The sequence below is a fragment of the Mastigoproctus giganteus genome, chromosome 12, assembly GCF_048544385.1.
Source record: "Mastigoproctus giganteus isolate SK-2022 chromosome 12, ASM4854438v1, whole genome shotgun sequence".
Classification (NCBI taxonomy): Eukaryota; Metazoa; Arthropoda; class Arachnida; order Uropygi; family Thelyphonidae; genus Mastigoproctus; species Mastigoproctus giganteus.
In genome coordinates, this window is record NC_143586.1 from 79,209,031 (window position 1) to 79,230,129 (window position 21,099).

The 21,099-nt window shown below is 35.7% G+C and overlaps 1 protein-coding gene across 1 annotated transcript in view; it reads right to left on the reverse strand.

The window, feature by feature from the left end:
- LOC150077215 (tyrosyl-DNA phosphodiesterase 2-like) overlaps positions 1–21,099 on the reverse strand; it is a 115,331-nt gene that overhangs the window by 41,933 nt on the left and 52,299 nt on the right. Inside the window, exon 3 of the mRNA XM_090386908.1 lies at positions 13,554–13,805. Coding sequence (XP_090243034.1) covers positions 13,554–13,805 — 252 coding nt within the window. The remainder of the gene's footprint in view (positions 1–13,553; positions 13,806–21,099) is intronic.

Below are 21,099 nucleotides of genomic sequence, written 5' to 3' on the forward strand. Positions count from 1 at the left end.
ATTTCAGACATATATATATATATATATTATAATATAATTATATAATATCATATTTATAATATTATAAAGTATTGTAATATATAAACCCTGTATATCCAGTACTGACTATAAAAGTTGAAGTAACTAAAAACAAAAAATATAAATAAAAAAAATTAATTAAAAAATTACTCAAGCAGCTGTTACAACACTCTTGTGTACCCCACAAAGACGGGTATTGTAACTCCAATCTTTATAAGATAGTGACTTATTATCTTTGTTCACTGGCAAAAATAAGCAAACAAGTGTTAATTTATAAGACATTCCTTGAGCAACATGATGCATAAGTAAACTGTGTTGTTTGAAGACAATACAGAATTCAAAACCTATGTTGGAATTATTATGTTTATTTTCAAATTGGAAATGGCACCTCCGTAACCAGAAACAGCAGTGTGTAGCACGTGCTTCTGGATTAGACCGGGGTTAGAGCCCGTGACCACCAATACGAGGGATGCGGAAGGTCAGAGAATGACCACCGCATATCCCCAGACCGGGTAAAGGGTGAGGATTGGCATCAGGAAGGGCACCAGGCCATAAAAATTTCATGCCAAAACACTAAAAACATTTATCTCGTATATAAAAATGGGAAAAGGCAAGGAAAAAAAAAAAAAAAAAAAAAATTTCCAAATTGGTAATACGTACATAATACAGTCAAACGTTTTAGCATTAGCAAAGGCACATGATGCAAGAAAGCAAGCTTATATAGCATCAGCCAAAAAAAAACCAAAAAAACCCCTTATTATACCCATCCACTCATTCCAAATGTTTGTGCACCTCTGTAGCCAGGTGGGAAGGAGCAGCAGTGCGTAGCACACGCTTCTTGATTAGACCGGGGTTCCAGCCCGTGACCACCAAATACGGAGGATGCGGAAAGGTCAGGGAATGATCACCGCATATCCCGGAGCAATATGGCCTTAGTTGCTAATGCTCCTAAAAACCAAATAACAACATAACAACAACATCCAAATGTTTGTCAAGTTCCCCTTGAATCTATTTAAGCTATCAACTTCTAAAACGACAGATGGAAGTTTGTTCCACCAATCAACCACAGGCTGGCTAAAGACAAACTTCTGCATCCCATCAGCACTGAGCATGATCAAACCATTCAGGGCTTTATACACCTCAATCAGATCACCTCACAGGTGCCTAGTCTCCAGAAATTGTAATTTGCAAAACTTAAGCCTTTATTCGTAAGAGCACCCCTTTGTTCCATTCACTAATCTTGTTGCCCTTCTCTGTACTCGTTCCAACAGCTCTACATCCTTCTTAAAATGAGGCCTCCAGACCTGTATAAATAACTCAAGGTGTGGCCTGACCATTTCCTTATACAAGAGGATAATCACATCTTTATCCCTGCTAGAAAAATTCCTGTATATCATTGACAAGACACCATGAGCTACTCTTGCAGACTGTCTGCACTGCTCAGAAAACTTCATATCAGCCTGCACAATTACCCCAGGTCCTTTTCATTTTCTACCACTGTCAGTGTGGTACCACAGAGTAGATACGTTACTCTGCGATTACTGCTTCCCATATGTAGTACTTTACATTTGTAAATGTTAAACTTCATTTGCCACCTCTCAGCCCATCTGCTCAACTTTTCTAGATCCTGTTGCAGCAGTGTACTGTCGTTAGTGCCATTAACAACCCTGCCAATATTGTGTGCGAACCTGGACATTAAGCCTGATATACCATCATCAATTTCATTTATAAATACAGAAAACAAAAATGGACCCAACACTGAACCCTGAGGGACTCCACTAATAACATTAGTCCATGAAGAGCAGTGTCCACTGATTACCACTCTCTGTCTTCCTTCTCCCACTCAACCATCCCTTTATCCATAGCAGCAATTTGCCTCCAATGCCGCACTGCGCCAATTTGTGCAGCAGTCTTCATTGCGCAACAGTATCAAAAGCCTTTCTAAGATCCAAATATATGATAGTTATTCTTTGCATCCAGTTCCTTTGTGACTACATCATAGTATCCAATTAAATTAGTCAGACAAGACTCCCCCTTAACAAACCCATGCTGTGTCCGAGCTATAACTGAAGTCTTGTCTAGATGATCCTGCAATGCTTCTTTAACCAGTGCCTCCATTAATTTCCCTGGAACAGAAGTTAAACTAACAGGTCTGTAATTACCTCTGTCTCCCTTTGATCCTCCTTTGTGGATTGGGATCACATTTGCACATCTCCAGTCCACGGGTACCTCCCCTGCATACAGGGAAGCTCTCATAATTATGGCTAAGGGTTTGCTTACTTCCTTTGCCGCCTCCTTTAATATAACTGGATAGATTCCATCCACCCCAGGTGCCTTTCTTGTGTTTATCTTCAACAATTTCTCCTCCACTTTACTCTCAGACTCAGTTATTACAAGATTATCTAGCTTACTGCCAGAGTTGAATACACAAGAATGCTGAACTGGAATTTGGGGAGTACAATGTGTACAGAAAGGATAGACAGGATAGAAAGGGAGGAGGTGTTATGCTGTTAATTAAGAAAAACATAAAATCAAAAGAAGTGCATCCAGTTGATATAGATGAACAGTGCACTGTTGAGTCAGTTTGGTGTGACATAAGCACTGCGAAACCAAAAATAAGAGTAGGAGTATGTTATAGGCCTAATGACTGAAATGAGTACAATGAACAATTGTACAGAGAAATAGAGTAGGCTAGTAAATCAGAATGTCTTATAATGGGGGATTTTAACTTCCCAGATATTGACTGGAACTTGTGGGTTGGTCACTCACACACTAGTCAGACTTTTGTGGATTTACTGGATGATTGTTTTCTGCAGCAGCATGTTCGAGAGGCAACCAGAGAAAGTAATACTCTTGATCTGGTTATCAGCAGTGATCATTCGTGTATTAAGAATTTGCAGATAAAGGAACCACTAGGTGGCAGTGATCACAGTGTACTGATTTGGGATTTACTTAAAGATATAATTACCATCAGGGGTAAAGGAAAGGGTTTTTGCTTCCGTAAAGGTGAATACAGTGGTCTCCGACAGTTTTTAAATTCTGTACAATGAGATCAACTGATGATGTTACCAACAGTAAATTCTAAGTGGGTAGCATTCAAGGAATTAATCGTGGATGCTACTAAAAGTTTCATACCTATTAAGAAACATTGTTCAAGGTTTAGGCCTAAATGGTTATCTAATGAACTAATGAGACTCGTAACAGGGAAGAAAAATGCATGGGATGCATATAAATTTTCAAGCGACTCAGTAGCCTATGGCAGATATAAGCTAGTCTGTAATCAGGTCACAAAGGAGGTTAGGCAGGCGAAGGCAGATTACGAGAAATCCTTGGCAAAAGATGCTAAGAAAAACAGCAAGGATTTCTTTATTTATATAAACTCTAAAAGGAAGGGGATGAATCTGATTGGTCCACTTGACATCGATGGTTCGACTGTTGATGATCCTGCTCAGGTAGCAAACAAACTGAATGAGTATTTTGCATCTACATTCACACATGAAAATGGCAGAAGGTTATCAAATTGTAGCAGGATACTTAATGATTTTGTAATAACTGAAAGCCAAGTGGAGGAGAAATTGTTGAAGTTAAACAAATTGTTGAAGAAAAGCACGCACCTGGAGTGGAAGGGATCTATCCAGTTATAGTAAAGGAGGCAGCAAAGCAACTAAGCAAACCCTTAGCCATAATTATGAGAGCATCCTTGGACTCAGGGGAGGTTCCCACGGACTGGAGATGTGCAAATGTATCCCCAATTCACAAAGGGGGATCGAAGGGTGACACGAGTAATTACAGACCAGTTAGTTTAACTTCTGTTCCAGGTAAAATAATAGAGTCACTGGTTAAAGATGCATTGCAGGATCATCTAGACAAGACTGCAGCAATAATTCAGACACAGCATGGGTTTGTTAAAGGAAAGTCTTGTCTGACAAATTTGATAGGATATAATGATGTGGTTACAAAGGAACTGGATGCAAAAAATAATTCTGATGTCATATATTTGGATTTCAGGAAAGTTTTTGACACTGTTGCACATGGAAGACTATTGTATAAATTGGAGCAGAATGGTATTAAGGGTAAGTTGCTACAATGAATAAAAGGATGGTTAAGTGGGAAAAGACAGAGGGTGGTAATCAATGGGTGCTACTCTTCGTGGACTAATGTTATTAGTGGAGTCCCACAGGGTTTGGCGTTCGGTCCATTGTTGTTTTGTATATTTATCAATGATATTGATCAGGCTTAATGTTGAAGTTTGCAGATGATACAAAGGTTGGCAGGGTTGTTAATGACAGTAATGGCAGTGTGCTACTGCAACAGGATCTAGATAATTTGGGCAGATAGGCTAAGAAGTGGCAACTGAAGTTTAACCTTGACAAATGCAAAGTACTGCATATGGGTAGAAGTAACCCCAGAGAAACGTACCAACTGTGTGGTACTACACTTAAGGTGGTAGAAAATGAAAAAGACCTGGGAGTAATTGTGCAGTCAGATATGAAGTTTTCTGAACAATGCAGACAGGCTGCCAGGGCAGGTCATGGCATTTTGTCAATGATATATAGGAATTTTGCTAGCAGGGAGAAGGAGGTGATTGTCCCACTGTATAAGGCAATGGTCAGGCCACGCCTTGAGTACTGCGTACAGGTCTGGAGGCCTCATTTTAGGAAGGATGTAGATTTACTTGAGCGTGTACAGAGAAGGGCAACAAGATTGGTGAGGGGAATGAAGGGATCCTCTTACCAAGAGAGGCTTAAGTTCTGCAAATTGCAGTGGCTGGAGACTAGGCACCTGCTTGGTGATCTGATTGAGGTGTATAAGGCCATGAATGGGTTGAGCACGCTGAATTCTGATGGGATCCTTCCACTTGTTCAGATTACAAACCTAAGGGGGCATAAATTCAATTTAAGAAAGGACAGCTGTAGAATAGATGTGCAGAAATTTGCCTTTAGCCAGCGGGTGGTTTATTGCTGGAACAAACTTCCATCTGTCATTGTGGAAGTTGATAGGTTGAATAAATTTAAGGAGGCACTGGACAGGCATTTGGAGGGAATGGTGTGTTTTTTTTTTTTTTTTTTTTTAGCTGATGCTGCATAAGCTCATACACTTGCTTTCTTGCATCACATGGCACTACTACTACTACTACACCTCTGGCATTCCCCTCCCTGAATAACTCCTCATGTGTGAATGTCGATGCAAAATATTCATTTAATTTGTTAGCTATCTGAGCAGGATCATCAACAGTCGAACCATCGACTGTTGATGATCATTTCAATCTTAAAAAATACATCAGAGAATTACAGGATAAAATTCAACATAACTCCAGTGGATAAAGCTTCTAACAACTTTGCCATTTTTTGCAAACAGTTTTAGTACACTAAACTTAAAAATGAAATAGAAAATATCTCTGCACAAAAAACTGCATACTAAATTACAAAACTCCACTCTACTCTTTAGCCAAATTTCATAAACATCCCATTGGCTTTCGAGATTCATCACCAGTACTAAAAACAGTTCCTGTTACCTCCCATGTAAGCAACTGTTTAAATTACTCAACACTATTTTCAATAATCTTTCATCCACATGGATTATAAACAATAACCAAGCTGTCAATAACACCTTCAGATCTGATATCACCATATCCAGCACAGAAAATTATAATTTCCCAAATATTTTCACTTCAATACCTGGCAACTTCTTGTATTTGTGCTAAAGCAGCTTTATCACAAATACAAAGACAAATTAAATATCAGTGAAAATATATGGAACAATTATGTCAATCTCTATTTACTTAATAATTTTATTTTCGATGGCAAACGTACATATAAGCAGACCATTGGAGTAACCATGGGTTCTCACAATTCCAGTTTAGTTTCTTTTTATCAAGCATATATTTGGTTATAATTTACTTTGATCAGGTCAGTTCTAATGAGTATTTGTACAGATGTAATATTATATGGTATCCACTACTTCACATGATTTCCTATGGAATGATCTCTCTCTCTCTCTCTCTCTCTCTCTCTCTCTCTGCTTCTTTACTCACTAAGTTTCTCACTCTTTTTATAAACATTTATGTTTACTTTATATGTTTAAAAGATCTTTTTAAAATCACATACATAATTAATAAAATCCTTCATGAAATCACATATTATAATTTACTGTCCTTTTGGAGAGTTACTGACAATTCATATTATGTTTTCAGATACTGATGCAAATATAATTTGGCTATTTACAATTTGTATCTATCTTGGATTTTCAAGTACTTTTATACTGAATTCCACTGCATACTTCTCTAAAGTTACTACTGTCACCTTTTCATCTTGAATCTATCTATTTTTCTCTTATGCTTATATTTTCATCTTTGTCTCCTACATAGCATTTACTACTCTTCCTTTTGAATACCAGTCTGCTCTTGCCAGCATTGTAGCCTAAGAATTTCATGGTGTTAGTGACTTGCTACTACCCAATATTTTATAAATAAATAAATTTTCTGTTTATACTCTGGGACAATCAAACGGTCACAGGAGTTCACAAAATAGACAGAATACAAGAAACAGCACCGTATTCAGCAGTCACGGGCTTAAACCCCAGTCTCTCAAGGCATATGTACTTATGCACCCACACACCTGACCACTCGGCTACGGCTGGATTTCACTATTGGACCATCTCTGTCACCACTGGATTTATTTATTATTACTGGAATTATCTTCTGTACCTGTTCACTTCCAATCAGGTGAATAGTTCTATCTTGAATCTTCAATATAATTTTTATATACTGTAGTAAGGCTTCACATATACAGTCTTCATAGCATCTGTTGCAAAATAACCCTACCATTTGGACTGCAGACAATTGTGTGTGTGTGTGTGTGTGTGTGTGACAGAGAGAGAGAGAGAGAGAGAGAGAGAGAGAGAGAGAGAGAGAGAGAGAGAGCTTACATTAGAGAAAAAATAATTGAAGCATTTCTCCTGTGTTATCAAATTTTTTTTTTTAAAATTTGAAAATATCAAAATCAAAATAAAGTTTACTTAAGCATCAAAATAAGCACCATTCTGCAAGAGCAACTTTTCCAGTTGCTCTTGGAGAGTGGAAATGATCTGGTTAGAATGAGGTCTTGAAAAGTTATTTTATAATTAATAGAAGCAGATATACAACATATGATAACTTTATATACAATGGCAGGGCTCTGAAACCAGAAATCCTATAAATTGCCCCACTTCAGTCTCTGTGGTGCTATTGGATTACACTACCTGGCTGTATAATAATAACATGGAAGTTGGTGGAAGAGATTATGTAGGACAGCAGTGAATTTCCTACTCCAAGAAATCATAAGGTTTTTTAAGACTTTTGCTGTTTTATTTACTTAACTATCATATTATTTTGTACTCTGTAAGTAGCTTTATTGTCCTAGTCATTGTTTTTATTTTTAATTTAGCTATAAAATTTGTAGGTTACCACTTAATATATGCAGAACCGTTGTTTCATTCAAACCTTGTCGCCATTGTTATAGTATAGCGTAAGTGGTGGTGGGGAAATTGAAATTTTTAATTGTCGTAAACAGGTAGCTCTGAAGTTTGAATCAATTAGGTTGGTGTTAGTTGGATAATTTTGTTATATATTATAATTAACTTAACTCCAATTTGCTTGTTGGGCATATATCTTTGTGTTTAACTAGGGATATAACTAATTTAACATTGTTGTCATTAAGGTATATCATAATGTATATTCCAAACTTATTACTGCAAGGCATAACGTAAAACTAGATAGGGTAATACGTATCACTGCATTTAGGAATCTATTAGATTACTGTAGTATTGGCAATTAATTAATTAAATTTATTAATTTTCATTGTTAACCAATTGTATTCAAATGAAAATCATGCCCCAGACTAGAGCAGCTAAGCAACGGGTACAAAGTAGCAGGACTGCTGCGGCTCAGGAGAGAACTGAAGAGGACTATTCTCCAATGCATCACAGCCTAAAAAAATGTGCAACTTGCAAAATGTTTGTGGACCTTTCTGGAACAGGAATGATCTAGCAAAGGAGGATGTATTTGTGTGTGCGAGTGCCAAGGTGTGAGAATGCCAAGAAATTAGGTGCAACTCAGCATTCTGATGGGCATCTATGAGAGTTTGAAGAATCAGGTAGATGCCCTCGAAGGTATTAAAGTGGGGGACCCATCACGCTCTCAGCTGCCCAACTCAATGCTGGAACTCACCCCTGTGTATCAGGAAACATAGCAGCAAATTTCAAAGCAGAATGAGCTGGTTCCACAGGAACCAGTTATTGTCGGTGACTCAATTGTCAGGAAGATGGGTAAAATATTTTGCTAAAACGATAGATGGAAAAGGACCAGGGTATGCCTGTCCTATTCCATCTGCCAGGGGCAAAAGTTGATGCGTTGTAAAGCAGATACCATCTAAGGGCACAAAGTTATTTATTTATTTTGTTATTTGGTTTTTAGGAGCATTAGCAACTAAGGCCATATTGCTCGGGGATATGCGGTGGTCATTCCCTGACCTTTCTGCATCCTCCGTATTTGGTGTGACGGGCTCGAACCCCAGTCTAATCAAGAAGCGTGTGCTATGCACTGCTGCTCCTTCCCACCTGGCTACGGAGGCGCCTAAGGGCACAAAGGGTGATATTGTTGTACACATTGGCACTAATAACATTAAGAGTAGGAGATCTACAAGTAGATCTTAACATGTAGAACCATCGATATCCACTTGATATCGATAGTTTGACAGTTGAGGACCCTGCTAAGGTAGCTGAAAAAATTTCAATGAGCATTTTGCATCTACACTCACACCTGGAGTAATTCAGGGAGGGAAATGCCAGACGTTTATCGAGCTCTGGCAGGGAGGAAATGATTTTGTAATAACTGAGAGCAAAGTGGAGGAGAAATTGTTGAAGTTACACACAAGAAAGGCACCTGGGGTGGTGAGATCTATCCAGTTATATTAAAGGAGGCAGCAAAGGAAGTAAGCAAACCATTAACCATAATTATGAGAGCTTCCCTGGACTCAGGGGAGTTCCCCATGGACTGGAGATGTGCAAATGTGACTCCAATTCACAACGGGTGACAAGTAATTACAGACATGTTAGTTTAACTTCTATTCTGGGGAAATTAATGGAGGCACTAGTTAAAGAAACACTACAGGATTATCTAGTCAAAACTGTAGTTATAGTGCAGACACAGCATGGGTTTGTTAAGGGGAAGTCTTATCTGACCAATTTGATTGGATACTAAAATGGTCACAAAGGAACTGGATGTAAAAAATAATATTGATATCATATACTTGGATTTCAGAAAAGCTTTTGATACTGTTGCACATGGAAACCTACTGTAAAAGTTTGAAATGGCATTAAAGGATAAAATGGGATTAAAGGATAAACTGCTACAATGGATAAAAGGATGGTTGAGTGGGAGAAGACAGAGAGTGGTAAACAATGGACACTGCTCTTTGTGGACTAATATTATTAGTATAACCCTGAGGGACTAATAATATTATTAGTCCCTAAGGGTTCAGTGTTGGGCCCATTGCTTTCGATATTTATCAATGATATTGATGAAGGTATATCAGGGTTAATGTCCAAGTTTGCAGACGATGTGAAGGTTGGCAGGGTTGTTATTGACAGTACACTACTGCAACAAGATCAGAAAGGTTGAACAGATGGGATGAGAGTGGAGGTACTAAAGTTTAACATTGACAAATGTAAAGTACTGCATGTTGGTAGTATTAATCCTAGAGTGTGATACTACACTCAGGGTGGTAGAGAATGAAAAAGACCTGGGGTGATTGTGCAGTCAGATATGAAGTTTTCTGAGCAGTGCAGACCGTCTGCAAGAATAGCTCATGGTGCCTTGTCAATGATATACAGGAAGTAATTATGACCTTGTGTAAGGCAATGGTCAGGCAGTTGATTTCAGGAAGAATGCAGAGCTGCTCGAACGAGTATAGAGAACGGCAACGAGATTGGTGAATGGAACAAAGGGTTTCTCTTACCAAGAAAGACTCAAGTTCTGCAAATTGCAGTGTTAGAGACTAGGCACCTGCAAGGTGATCTGATTGAGGTGTATAAGGCCTTGAATTGTTTGAGCAAGCTCAATGCTGATGGGATTCTTCCTCTTGCCCAGATTAGTCACCTGAGGTGACACAAATTCAAATTGAGGAAAGACAGGTGTAGAATATACACGCAAAATTTTGCCTTTAGCCAGCAGATAGTTGATAAGTTGATATCTTAAATAAATTCAGGGAAGAACTGGAGAAACTCTTAGAGTATATGGATGTGTGAAATGGGTATGTCTTTTTTTTTTTCTTTTTATAGTACAAGTACATAAGTGATCTTATGTACTTGTACTATAAGCTTTCTTTCTTGCATCATATGCCTCTGCTAATGATAATGCTAACTTCATCAATCACTGACATTTCCAGCATATAGTACAAGTACATAAGATCACTTTTTTTGTGTTTCATTTTATTTCCCGTATAAACTACAGTATGAAACATAAAAATTCATGGTCTATCAATAGAAATTGCATTGAGGTTTTGCAACCTCACTGCAGTTGTCAACCAAATCATTCCAGTTAGAATCACTTTGTTTTCAACTTTTCAAACATGGTATGACTGGAGAATTGCAGACCAAAATCAGTCCCTCCTTTACACCATTTTGCGCAAAGAAAGAGTAAATAGTGATTAAATTTCCACTGCTTAGATTTTATAGGTTAAAAGTTTTTAATTAATATCTACAGTCATATTAATACAACAAATGGCACAGAGAATAACATCAAACAAAATTAGCCTAAAAGTAGAGTAAATAAAATCATAACAAACACAAAATCATATACTTCTTGAAAAGGAAGCATACCCAAAAATACTCTCCATATATACTTTGAACCATAATCAGCAACTTGCTACTAAGAACAAAAGGAAATGCTTCTACTATCATAATTTCATTTTATAGTCATACTATCCAAATTTAGCAAAAGATCTGACAAATAGAAAATTTAGTTCTTCTCAGTTGCTTTTATAGCAAATCAGCATTTTAGGCCATATATGCACTATGTCTGTACAAAGTGTGTGTGTGTGTGTGTGTGTGTGTGTGTGTGTGTGTGTGTGTGTGTGTGTGTGTGTGTGTGTGTGTAATGGAAAAAAAAAAAAAAACAAGAAACTTAAAGGGAAAAAACTGCTAACTTTATCTGAGATTGGCTAGCCACAGTTCTGACTGAGAAAGTCTAGGAAATTGCTCCAATAACTGATGGGATTCAAACCCTAACTTCTCTAAACAAGTGATAAATAGTGAAACCACAATACTGTCAGCATTCTTAATTCTTGGATTAGCCAATTGTTAAAAGAGTGCTTTAGAGCTCATTGTGTAGGGTAGAGATTTCAGCTCTGAGCCATAAATTGTTAACAGCACTATCAAAAAACTTGTTAAGTCATAAAATTGTTTAATTAAGTTCTGCAAATTGCAGAATCTGGAGACTAGGCACCTGTGAGGTGATCTGACTGAGGGTGTATAAGGTGTGTAAAAAAAAAAAAAAAAAAAGGCCTTGAATGGATTGAGCAAGCTCAATGCTGGTGGGATTCTTCTGCTTGCTCAGACTAAGAACCTGAGGGGGCATAGATTCAAATTGAGAAAAGACAGTTGTAGAATAGATGTGTGGAAGTTTGCCTTTAGCCAGCAGGTAGTTGATTGTTGGAACAGACTTCCATCTGTTGTTGTGGAAGTTAATAGGTTAAATAAATTTAAGGCTGAACTAGAGAAACATTTGGAGTGACCGGATGGGTGAAATGAGAAGGGTTTGATGCTGTATAAGCTTGCTTTTTTGCATCATATGCCTCTACTAATACTAAATGTGTTTACTGAATGTTTTTTAAGAACTTTTCAGATTCGCTTCTAAACAACATTGACAAACGAAATTTCATCAATTTGTATTCGCTGTTTCATTGTATTTATATTATTGTTATTCATCTATAAGACAGCTAAAAAATAAGTCAGTTAAGGTATACAGTGCATTAACATTTCAAGAACATTAACAAATAGTGATAATTCATGATTTACAAAAAAAAAAAAAAAAACCCCTGATGACTTTTAATGTATGGACCAAAATTATTTTGATTGACTGTAAATTATTTTGATTGATTGTAACTATCAATATATACTGAAGTACACCATTCACACACTAGCTGATGAAGAGGCACTTCGCTTCGAAAGCTGCTATCTATGTATTTTAATATATATATTTTAACTCTTTTATCTTGTTGTATTTAACGCCTTTATCTTATTTTATTTCTGTTTTATCTTATGTATATATCATTTTTATTTTAATTAATTTATTTTAACCAGTTAGTTGGTCGTCGCAAGAAACTTTGATGATATAATGCAACCCAACGCCTGTTTTCCAAAATTATTTTGTTTCTGCGCACCCACCATATTCCCTATCGATGTACTCCAATCAGTGTACGGCAATCATAACATCCAGAGCTTCAGCTACAATATGTGGGATACAGATAGCCTATATGATATGAAAAAAAAAAATAAATAAATAAAAAATAAATAAATAATAATTGCCAGATTTCTGCTGGTCTGCATGTAAAGAAATTTGGGATTACTCTATACATCTCTATAACAGGTAAGTATAAAATTTCATAAAAAGGTATTCACTAGAAGTCAAGTTATTACATTCAGATGGACAAAGAAATAATAATTATAGGATCTCTATTAGTCCGATTTTAATGAAATTTGGGATGGCTTGACAATTTTTATAAAAGAACCAAATATAAAACTTTATGAAAATTCAGGTATTAAGAGTCAAATTATTACATGCAGTCAGATGAATGGACAAACATAGTGAGACCAATAGATGCATTATACATGTGCTAACACTGCAAAAAAAGTTGCACAGAGGACCATGACTGTTCAAAATGCATTATGTAGGTTATTATCTACAGTGAAAACATCTTATTAAATATGCTTGATGCTTGAGCTTCGGTGAAGTCAAAATCTTTATCATACTATTGAAAAGCAAAGGTGAATTTCTAACATTTGGCCATAGGCACCAAAAATCCCAGTTAATATTACAGCATGTAGATGAAGGAAAAAACAGTTATTTCTCCTTCCGAAATAATCTGTATTATCCATGGTGCATTTTGGAAGAGGAAATAATTTTATTTTTACTGCACTTTCCATTTATTGTACATTTTTTTTTTTTTTTTTTTTTCCCAAAAGAAAAGTACCAAATGTATAAAATTTTGCAGCACAGAAATACAATAGGTTGCCTTTTTATGACTATAATATGACTAGTGAAATCCAGAGTGTTCCAAGATTCAGCAAAGATCAGGTCTTGATGTTTCTGGATTTAAAAGCTTCAACTGTACAAAAAAAATAGAATTAGAACAAGAGAATTAAAGTGAATTACAACCTAAGAATTAAAGCTTTCATTACTTTCACTCATTTGCTTACATATACAGAACTGAGCAAAACAAAGCCATTGACATATAAATCTATTATGAAATTCTTAATGCATAAAAAAGTTTTCTTACCTTCTAATTATTCTGCATACAGCTTTTGTTCTTATTTTTAAGTTACTGTCACTTAGTCCATCAATATTCCAAGTGATAAATTTAAAGTCTGAATTCAAAAGTCCATCATCTAGTTTTTGTTTTTTGAAAAACTGTGTTATATCATTTTGTTTTGTTGCATTTCTACTGTGACGTTTATTGGTTAATCCTCTACTAGTAACTGCCTCTGCCAATACTGCAGTTGCAGCAGCTGCTAATCCTTTTGGACTTCCACTATTAATAATGAAACAGGATGAAATATTAAGATCAAAGTTAAATATAAAAAGTTAAAACAAGTAAATTACAACAGGAATCCGAGATATGATAACCAAGTGAAATGTGAAACTAACTTTAATTAAATTCTATTCACTATCAAAATTATCACGCCAGTCTATAAAACTTGTGAATAAATATTAATATTAAATATTAATTAAATCTTAATGGTTATAAGAATTTTTACCAATATGTATTAACCTGAAACCAAAGGCAATCATTTATTTTCCACCTGCAATAAGTGCCAGTGTTCAATGATGAACTTTTATGATTGATTCTGATCAATTCTATCATGTTTAAATGCATAATAAATTGTCATTACGGGAAAATTTAACCTGTCTCTTCCCTAGAATTCTCCTACCACTCTCCTTTGGTCTCTTACAACACAGTTTATATACCCATAATAAAATCTATATTAGAGCAAATGTATCAAAAAGAAGATGCTCCACCCCAATACCTTAATGCTGAACTTGTCACCTTCCTATACATTCTCTACTCAATCACCTTACCTCCTAGTGGCTCTTAAGGTGGTTGAGATTCATCTCAGAACAGTCAGGTCCTAAGTTTGTGTTATCTCAAAGCCAAGGTGGTCACTTAATATATTACTGATCTTCAAATCCAAAAGGAAGGGGCTATCATTACTTTAACACATAAGTTTAGAAAATTTCTGATAAAATCACGTTACTTCATAATCAGCTTATCATTAGTTTCACTTTAGCCACTACTTGAAAGAATGCCAACATGCTACACTTACAGTGATGTTTAAAATATCAGAACTGTATGCAACATAAAACACTAAAAGTTTTTAAATATTAATTATGGTACATATGTCTATTTTGTATAGTAGCTTTATACAGTACATCTATTATCAACTTTATTCTTTACATAACAATGTTTCAATCAATACTAGAATGACAATAACAAGGATGCAATGCAAACAGCTTAAAAACAACTGACGATTTTAATTTTACTTTTTCATTGAACCTATATTAATTACTAACAGTGTAAAAGCTTGTTACCTTGTTTTCTCCTGCTTCTCTCTCTCTCTCTCTCTCTCTCTCTCTCTCTCTCTCTCTCTCTCTCTCTCTCTCTCTCTCTCTCTCTCAGTACTTACTTCTCAAACTACTGCAATACTATATAGCTATAGCAGAAAATATCTCATAATTCATATGTGCAATCTTCTATATTGTGTTCATAATGTGTGTATTATGCCAACCATATATATAGATGTAAAGAACAAAATTCTCATCATTTAAAAAAAAATAAATATAATAATGTTAATTCTGCTGGACATCCAAATTAAATTCCTGGATATCATTAAAATTATATTCTTCTTTTACAAAGTTAGCTCACTAGCATATCTGTGCTGCATTAGGCTTAATAATAATGTCCATAATTATATGTACAATATCCAAGAATTAGTTCAATTTCTTGTTTTCATCTCTATATCTAAACCAGGGTGTTTCTATACCATTTCCTCAAATAACCATTTCAATAAAATATTAGTCAACATTTATATGTGATTTAATAGCCTTTCTTCAACTTAAGTCATTCATAATGAATAACCACATAACATTCTTCTTTCTATAAATAACCTTTAATTTTCAATCTTAAACTCAGAGAATACCACTGGTCTAAACTGACGTGGAATACAGTGGAAATGAAAAGCACAATGGAAAATGACTTTGAAGCAATTGCTGACATTACATTTACATTCTGAGTCTGCATGTCTGTAAACTTAAATTTACATGACATGCAGGTTGAATAATGGTAGTAATCAGCAATCAATGAGACATTATAAGCAAACCATCCAATCACAATATGAGTATGAATGACACGAGTAGCTATAATGTTTTTGCAGTGGCAGAAAGTCTGATGTGAGATATATGCCATAAAATTGCCACAGTTGTAATGTTGTTTTACTGTTCTGTTACTGGCGCATTATGACCAACATAGTCCATACGCCATTAATTAAACCTCAATACAAACAAACTGTTCTGTTCAGCATTCTGTACAGTGTTAGACATCAAAAATTCAGCAAAGACTCGGTCCTAATTTATTGGATTTATGAGGTTCTACTGTAATAATTACTAACATTTATTCTATAAAAATTTTAATGAACTGGAAAAGGTACACATAGTGTACAAACATAGTAATCAGTTACTTTTGATGTGCGAAGTATATGAGCCTGTAAGGGAGATATCATCAGAGCATGACAACCAGGTATCTCAGAGGTGACCTGATTGAGGTTTATATGGCTTTGAAAGGGGTTAGTATAATGCATGAAAGCAGACTTTTCACTGTTATAGAGAATTCCAGAACTCAGGGGCATAAATTCAAATTATAGGGGGAGAGGTTTAGATTAGATTGTAGGGAGTTTTCTTTTAGCCAGTGAGTCGCTGATTGCTGGAACAAGTTGCCTTTGCAGGTAGCTGAGGCTGGCAGTTAGAGTATATTCAAAGGTCAATGGATAGTTACCTATGTGAGGAGGGAAGCAAATAATTTGTATTTTCTTATCTACTAGTTTTTTTTTATTGGCCAATACAGCAAAGGCCTGTGGCTTCCCTGCACTATATGGCTATTACTATCATTACAGACACCTTGCAAATTATGTTGAAAACTATTTTGTGACTTCCTGTAGTAAAAGAATTTTTCCAAACTATTGACAACATATATAAAATTTAATATAAAAATATGTATACACGCTTTATCAGCCCATAACTCAGTAACCTTTTTTATTTTTCAGTTGCAAGTTGGTTGCAATAATAGAGAAGACCAGACTTACATTTGAACAGCAGAAATTTGTGTTGAAGTGGTATTGGAAGTCAGAGAATATCAACAAAGTCCAGAGACAGTTTAGGAGCGAATACCACAGTGAACCACCAATGCGTCTCACAATTTCAAGTATTCGTGATAAGTTCGAAGTGGATGGCACTGTGCAAAATGTACACAGGCAACGATCAGGAAGACCTAGCACATCCACGAGATCACAAGAGGTGCTGGAACTTTTCCGACACTAAGGAAATCTGTCCAACAAGCTGCTCGTGAAATGGCAATCCTCAAATCCAGTGTGCATAAATTTTAACAAGTTGACTGCCAAGCTAGTTCAAGAAAAAATCCCCCAAGGGCCAAAAAATATTTAGTAAATAATTTGATTAGTAATTCTAAAATAAATATTGTAATGTCAGTGTTATGTCATCTTTTCGCTTAAAATATCAAAAAAAAGAGCCATTTTTTATGTCACATATATGTGGCTGACGTGGCCCAGCAGGTTACTTTATTTCTTGAGAAGCTGTGTCGGCCACATGTGTGACGCTATTACGGCATACATATGAAGGTCGTTTGTGAGTAGTTTATTGTACACGCTGCAATAAAACTAATCGCGATAAAATAAACTCTCAATCTTCGCAATAAGTTTGTCAGTATTGTTAGAGATTTTGTGAAAACAAGTTCGTTAGCGCACTGTATTATCCCCATTATTTTTGTGTTATGTTTCTCCGCAAGTTTGTACAAGTGTGTTGTTAAAAAAAAAAAAAAAAAAAATCTAAAAAGCAATGTTTAAATTATAATATATCTAAATTACCACTCTTATACCACATGGGGTTTTAATATATTTTATTTAGGTGTTACCTAAACTAATATACATTGAGTAATGTTTCAAGTATCTTGCCAATACCCATCATCAGACCTTGCTGTCGGGAGACAGAAAACTTATATTTTACATTGAGCAAATCTAAATAACAATCAAATAAGGTGTATTTACATACGATCATTTCTAATTTACAGAAAATAGATAAAAAGTTCTAGTTTAAATTTTCTGTTTATACTCCAGCACGACAACCAAGTCAGTAGAGTTTATAATAAATTGTCAATACAAATATTTATCGTATTTAGTAGACACGGGCTTGAACCCCGGTCCACTCAAGGAACACGTGTTATGATTACGATCTAAAAGAACAATTCTATGTTACAGTTACGTTACAATGAGCTATTTTCAGTTGCAATTACAGTTAACCTATTTTTAATTAAATAAATAAATAAACATCTTGCTGGCTGACCGATTCCTCCTGCCGGACACTCAGACTTAAATGGGCAAGAGGCACAGTCAGCAATACATTTTTATAGGTAAGGTATTCATATAGTTAGCCAATAAGAATAGTGCCGGTTGCCTATTCTGAATCCAGGGCGCTTGTGCAGTGACCTTTGCTAATCAGATATGTAGGCTATTTGTGGGGTCTGGAATAGGGTGTATGCTGTGTGCTCCTCTGGTTGATTTGTTTCTTTTTCTTTCCTGGAACCTTATTTCTTCGCTTATTTTTTCTTTAAAGAGATGAATATATTGTGGGTTGAAATCAACCCCCTATTTTCTATTAATTGCTGAGGATCCAAATAATTTGATAAGAAAGGCTTCTTTAAATTTTCTTCTGTTATACTGTCTATCTGTTCAAATGAAGAAGGAAATACTGAAAAACCGGAAAATACTGAAGAAGTGCTTCAAGGCTGGATGGCAAAAGAAAACACCGAAGAGCAATTTGAAAAGACTGAAGAACCTGAGATTGAAGCGACTGAAACAAATGAAGTTATTGAATGGACTGAATACGAAGGACGCCAAAATTGAGACTACAAATAGAAGTATCAAGAAACATTACTCATCTTCAGGCATTTTCGTTATTTTTTAATGAAGAAGTAATAAATCTTATTGTAACAGAAACAAACAGATATGTCAAACAGAAAATTCATAGTACCCGAGCTTCGCAGCAGAGTAGTCTAAAAAAGTAGGTTACAACAACTGCTCATGAGATAAAGTTTTTCGGGCTTCTTATGTGGATGGGACTAGTAAGATTGGGGAGTATTACATCTTACTGGTCAACCAGACTTATCTATAAAAATAACTCAGTAACAAAAATTGTCTTGCAAAAGATTTGAATTGTTGTCGCTCCCCATTCACTTTTCAGACAATGAAACCGCTATACCAGGGGACAGGCTCAGTAAGATACACCTGATAGATGTTTTGTAGTTGAAATATCAGAAAATATTTTCCCCCAGCCAAGATTACGTCATTGACGAAACTCTTATTCCTTGGAGGGGTAGGCTGATATTCTGACAACATATACCAAATAAGGCGCACAGATATGGAATCAAGATGTTCAAGTTATGTTCCACTGAAGGATATACCTGGTCGAGCAAGATCTATTCAGGTAAATCTAAAAATTATATAAAATCTGTAGGGTTAGCTGCAAAGGTCTGTGAAGAATCATCGCAAGGACTTCTAAATGAAGGTTGTACCTTGTATGTAAACAATTTTTATACACGCTACCATCTGGAGTTATAGTTTCTTCATCAAAAAACTCACGTTGTTGGTATGTTACAAGCTAGTAAAAAATTTATGCCTAAAGAAGTCATGTACTCAAAGCTAAATAAAGGGGAGATGATTGCCAAGGAACAAAAAAAAAAAAAAAAAATGGAATTATTGTTCTGAAGTGGAGAGATGCTCAAGATGTGAGACTACTAACAACAAAGTATGCCCCAGAAATGGTTGATGGACCCTCCACCAGTAAAGGAAGATGAAAAGAAGCCAAACAAAAACCACTTCCTATTCTAGTGTATAACAAGGGTAAAGCAGGCATTGATTTGTTGGATCAAATGGGTTCGTATGCCACAATGCTAAGAAAGGGGGTAAAGTGGTACTGGAAATTAGTAATAGAATATATACTTGGTATATCAGTTGTCAATGCCTACGGGGTATACAAGAGTGCCAAGCGAAAACAAATAAAAAGCTTTCGGGAAGAGGTAGTTACGGATTTGCTAAATATAGAACGGAAAGAGAAAAGTGAAATGCCAAAATCTGGTAACGCTCATATAATAACAACAAAATTCAACACAGACAACAGAAAAGTTAGAAGAATGTGTATATTTTGTTACGCAAAATTGAAAGTCGGAAGGAAAATCAGTTGCTAGCAGAAAGGGAAAAAGAGTTTCGACATTTTGCCCAGACTGTATTCGTCAGCCTTTCATGTGTTTGGAGTGTTTTGGACAACACCATAAATCTTCATAATTTTGTAATTATAAAATTCGTAATAATAAAGAATTTTTAAATAATGACCAGTTACTCGCTTATTTTTTCTCATAGTGCCATGAAAATTTCATCACATGCATTACCGGAGGCCATGCTTTTCAAAAATAATGTAAATTTTCAACAATCGTCAGTACTATACAGCTCCCACAGAAACAGTGGGTGTCGGCAATATATATCCGAGCGGCGGCTGAAAAACCTAATGATGTCACACATATACAGCCGACGCGGCAGTCGGGACATTTTTTTTGGACACACTGTATATAGGGGTGTCCAGAAAAAAATGTGTACACACTTTGATTGTTAATAACTTCTATGTTTATTTTCATAAATTCAATTTCATAATTTCATAATGAAGAAAAAATGTGAAAAAAATATGCATTAATGCAAATGTTCAAATTGTCCTCCATTCTCATCCAGGCATTGTTAGCATTGTCAAGAAACTGAATTGCATACATCACCTAAGATATCTCTTGATATTGCTGCACATTCTGCTACAATAGCTTGCCATAATTCAGCGATTGTTGCTGGTTTTGTGGCATAAACTTTATCTTTGAGGTATTCCTATAAATAAAAATCCAATGCCGTTAGATCTGAAGAATGTGGAGGGCACTCAACACTGTCTTTGTCCAATCCATCTGTTTTTGGAAAGTTTCATCCAGATAAGCCCTAACATCGTGATGAAAATGGGGAGATGCCCCATCATGTGGAAAATAAAATTCATCATCATCCTCAAATAGCTCACGAATGTGTGGGATGTTTGATTCCTGAAGCAAGTTGAGGTAAACAGCAGCAGTAATAGTTGCATCAAAAAAGAATGGTCCAATCAAACCAGAGGATGATAATGCACACCACACTGTAATGCCTGGTAAATTCAAATGTTGTTTCTCACTAACGTGTGGATTCTTGGTTGCCCAGTATGAACAATTGTGGCGATGAATTGTACCATTCAAACTGAATGTTGCCTCATCACTCCAAACAATCTTAATGGCAAAAAGAGCATCCTCTGCAGATTTTCTTAAAACCACTCAGAAAATTCAACCCTATCATCACAATGATCTTCGTTCAGGGCCTTGGAATGTACCTTTTCCTTTTTGCACACTTTAAAATGTTATGCACACTGAATTTGGGGATTGCCGTTTCATGAGCAGCTTGTAAAACAAATTTCCTTGATATGATTCA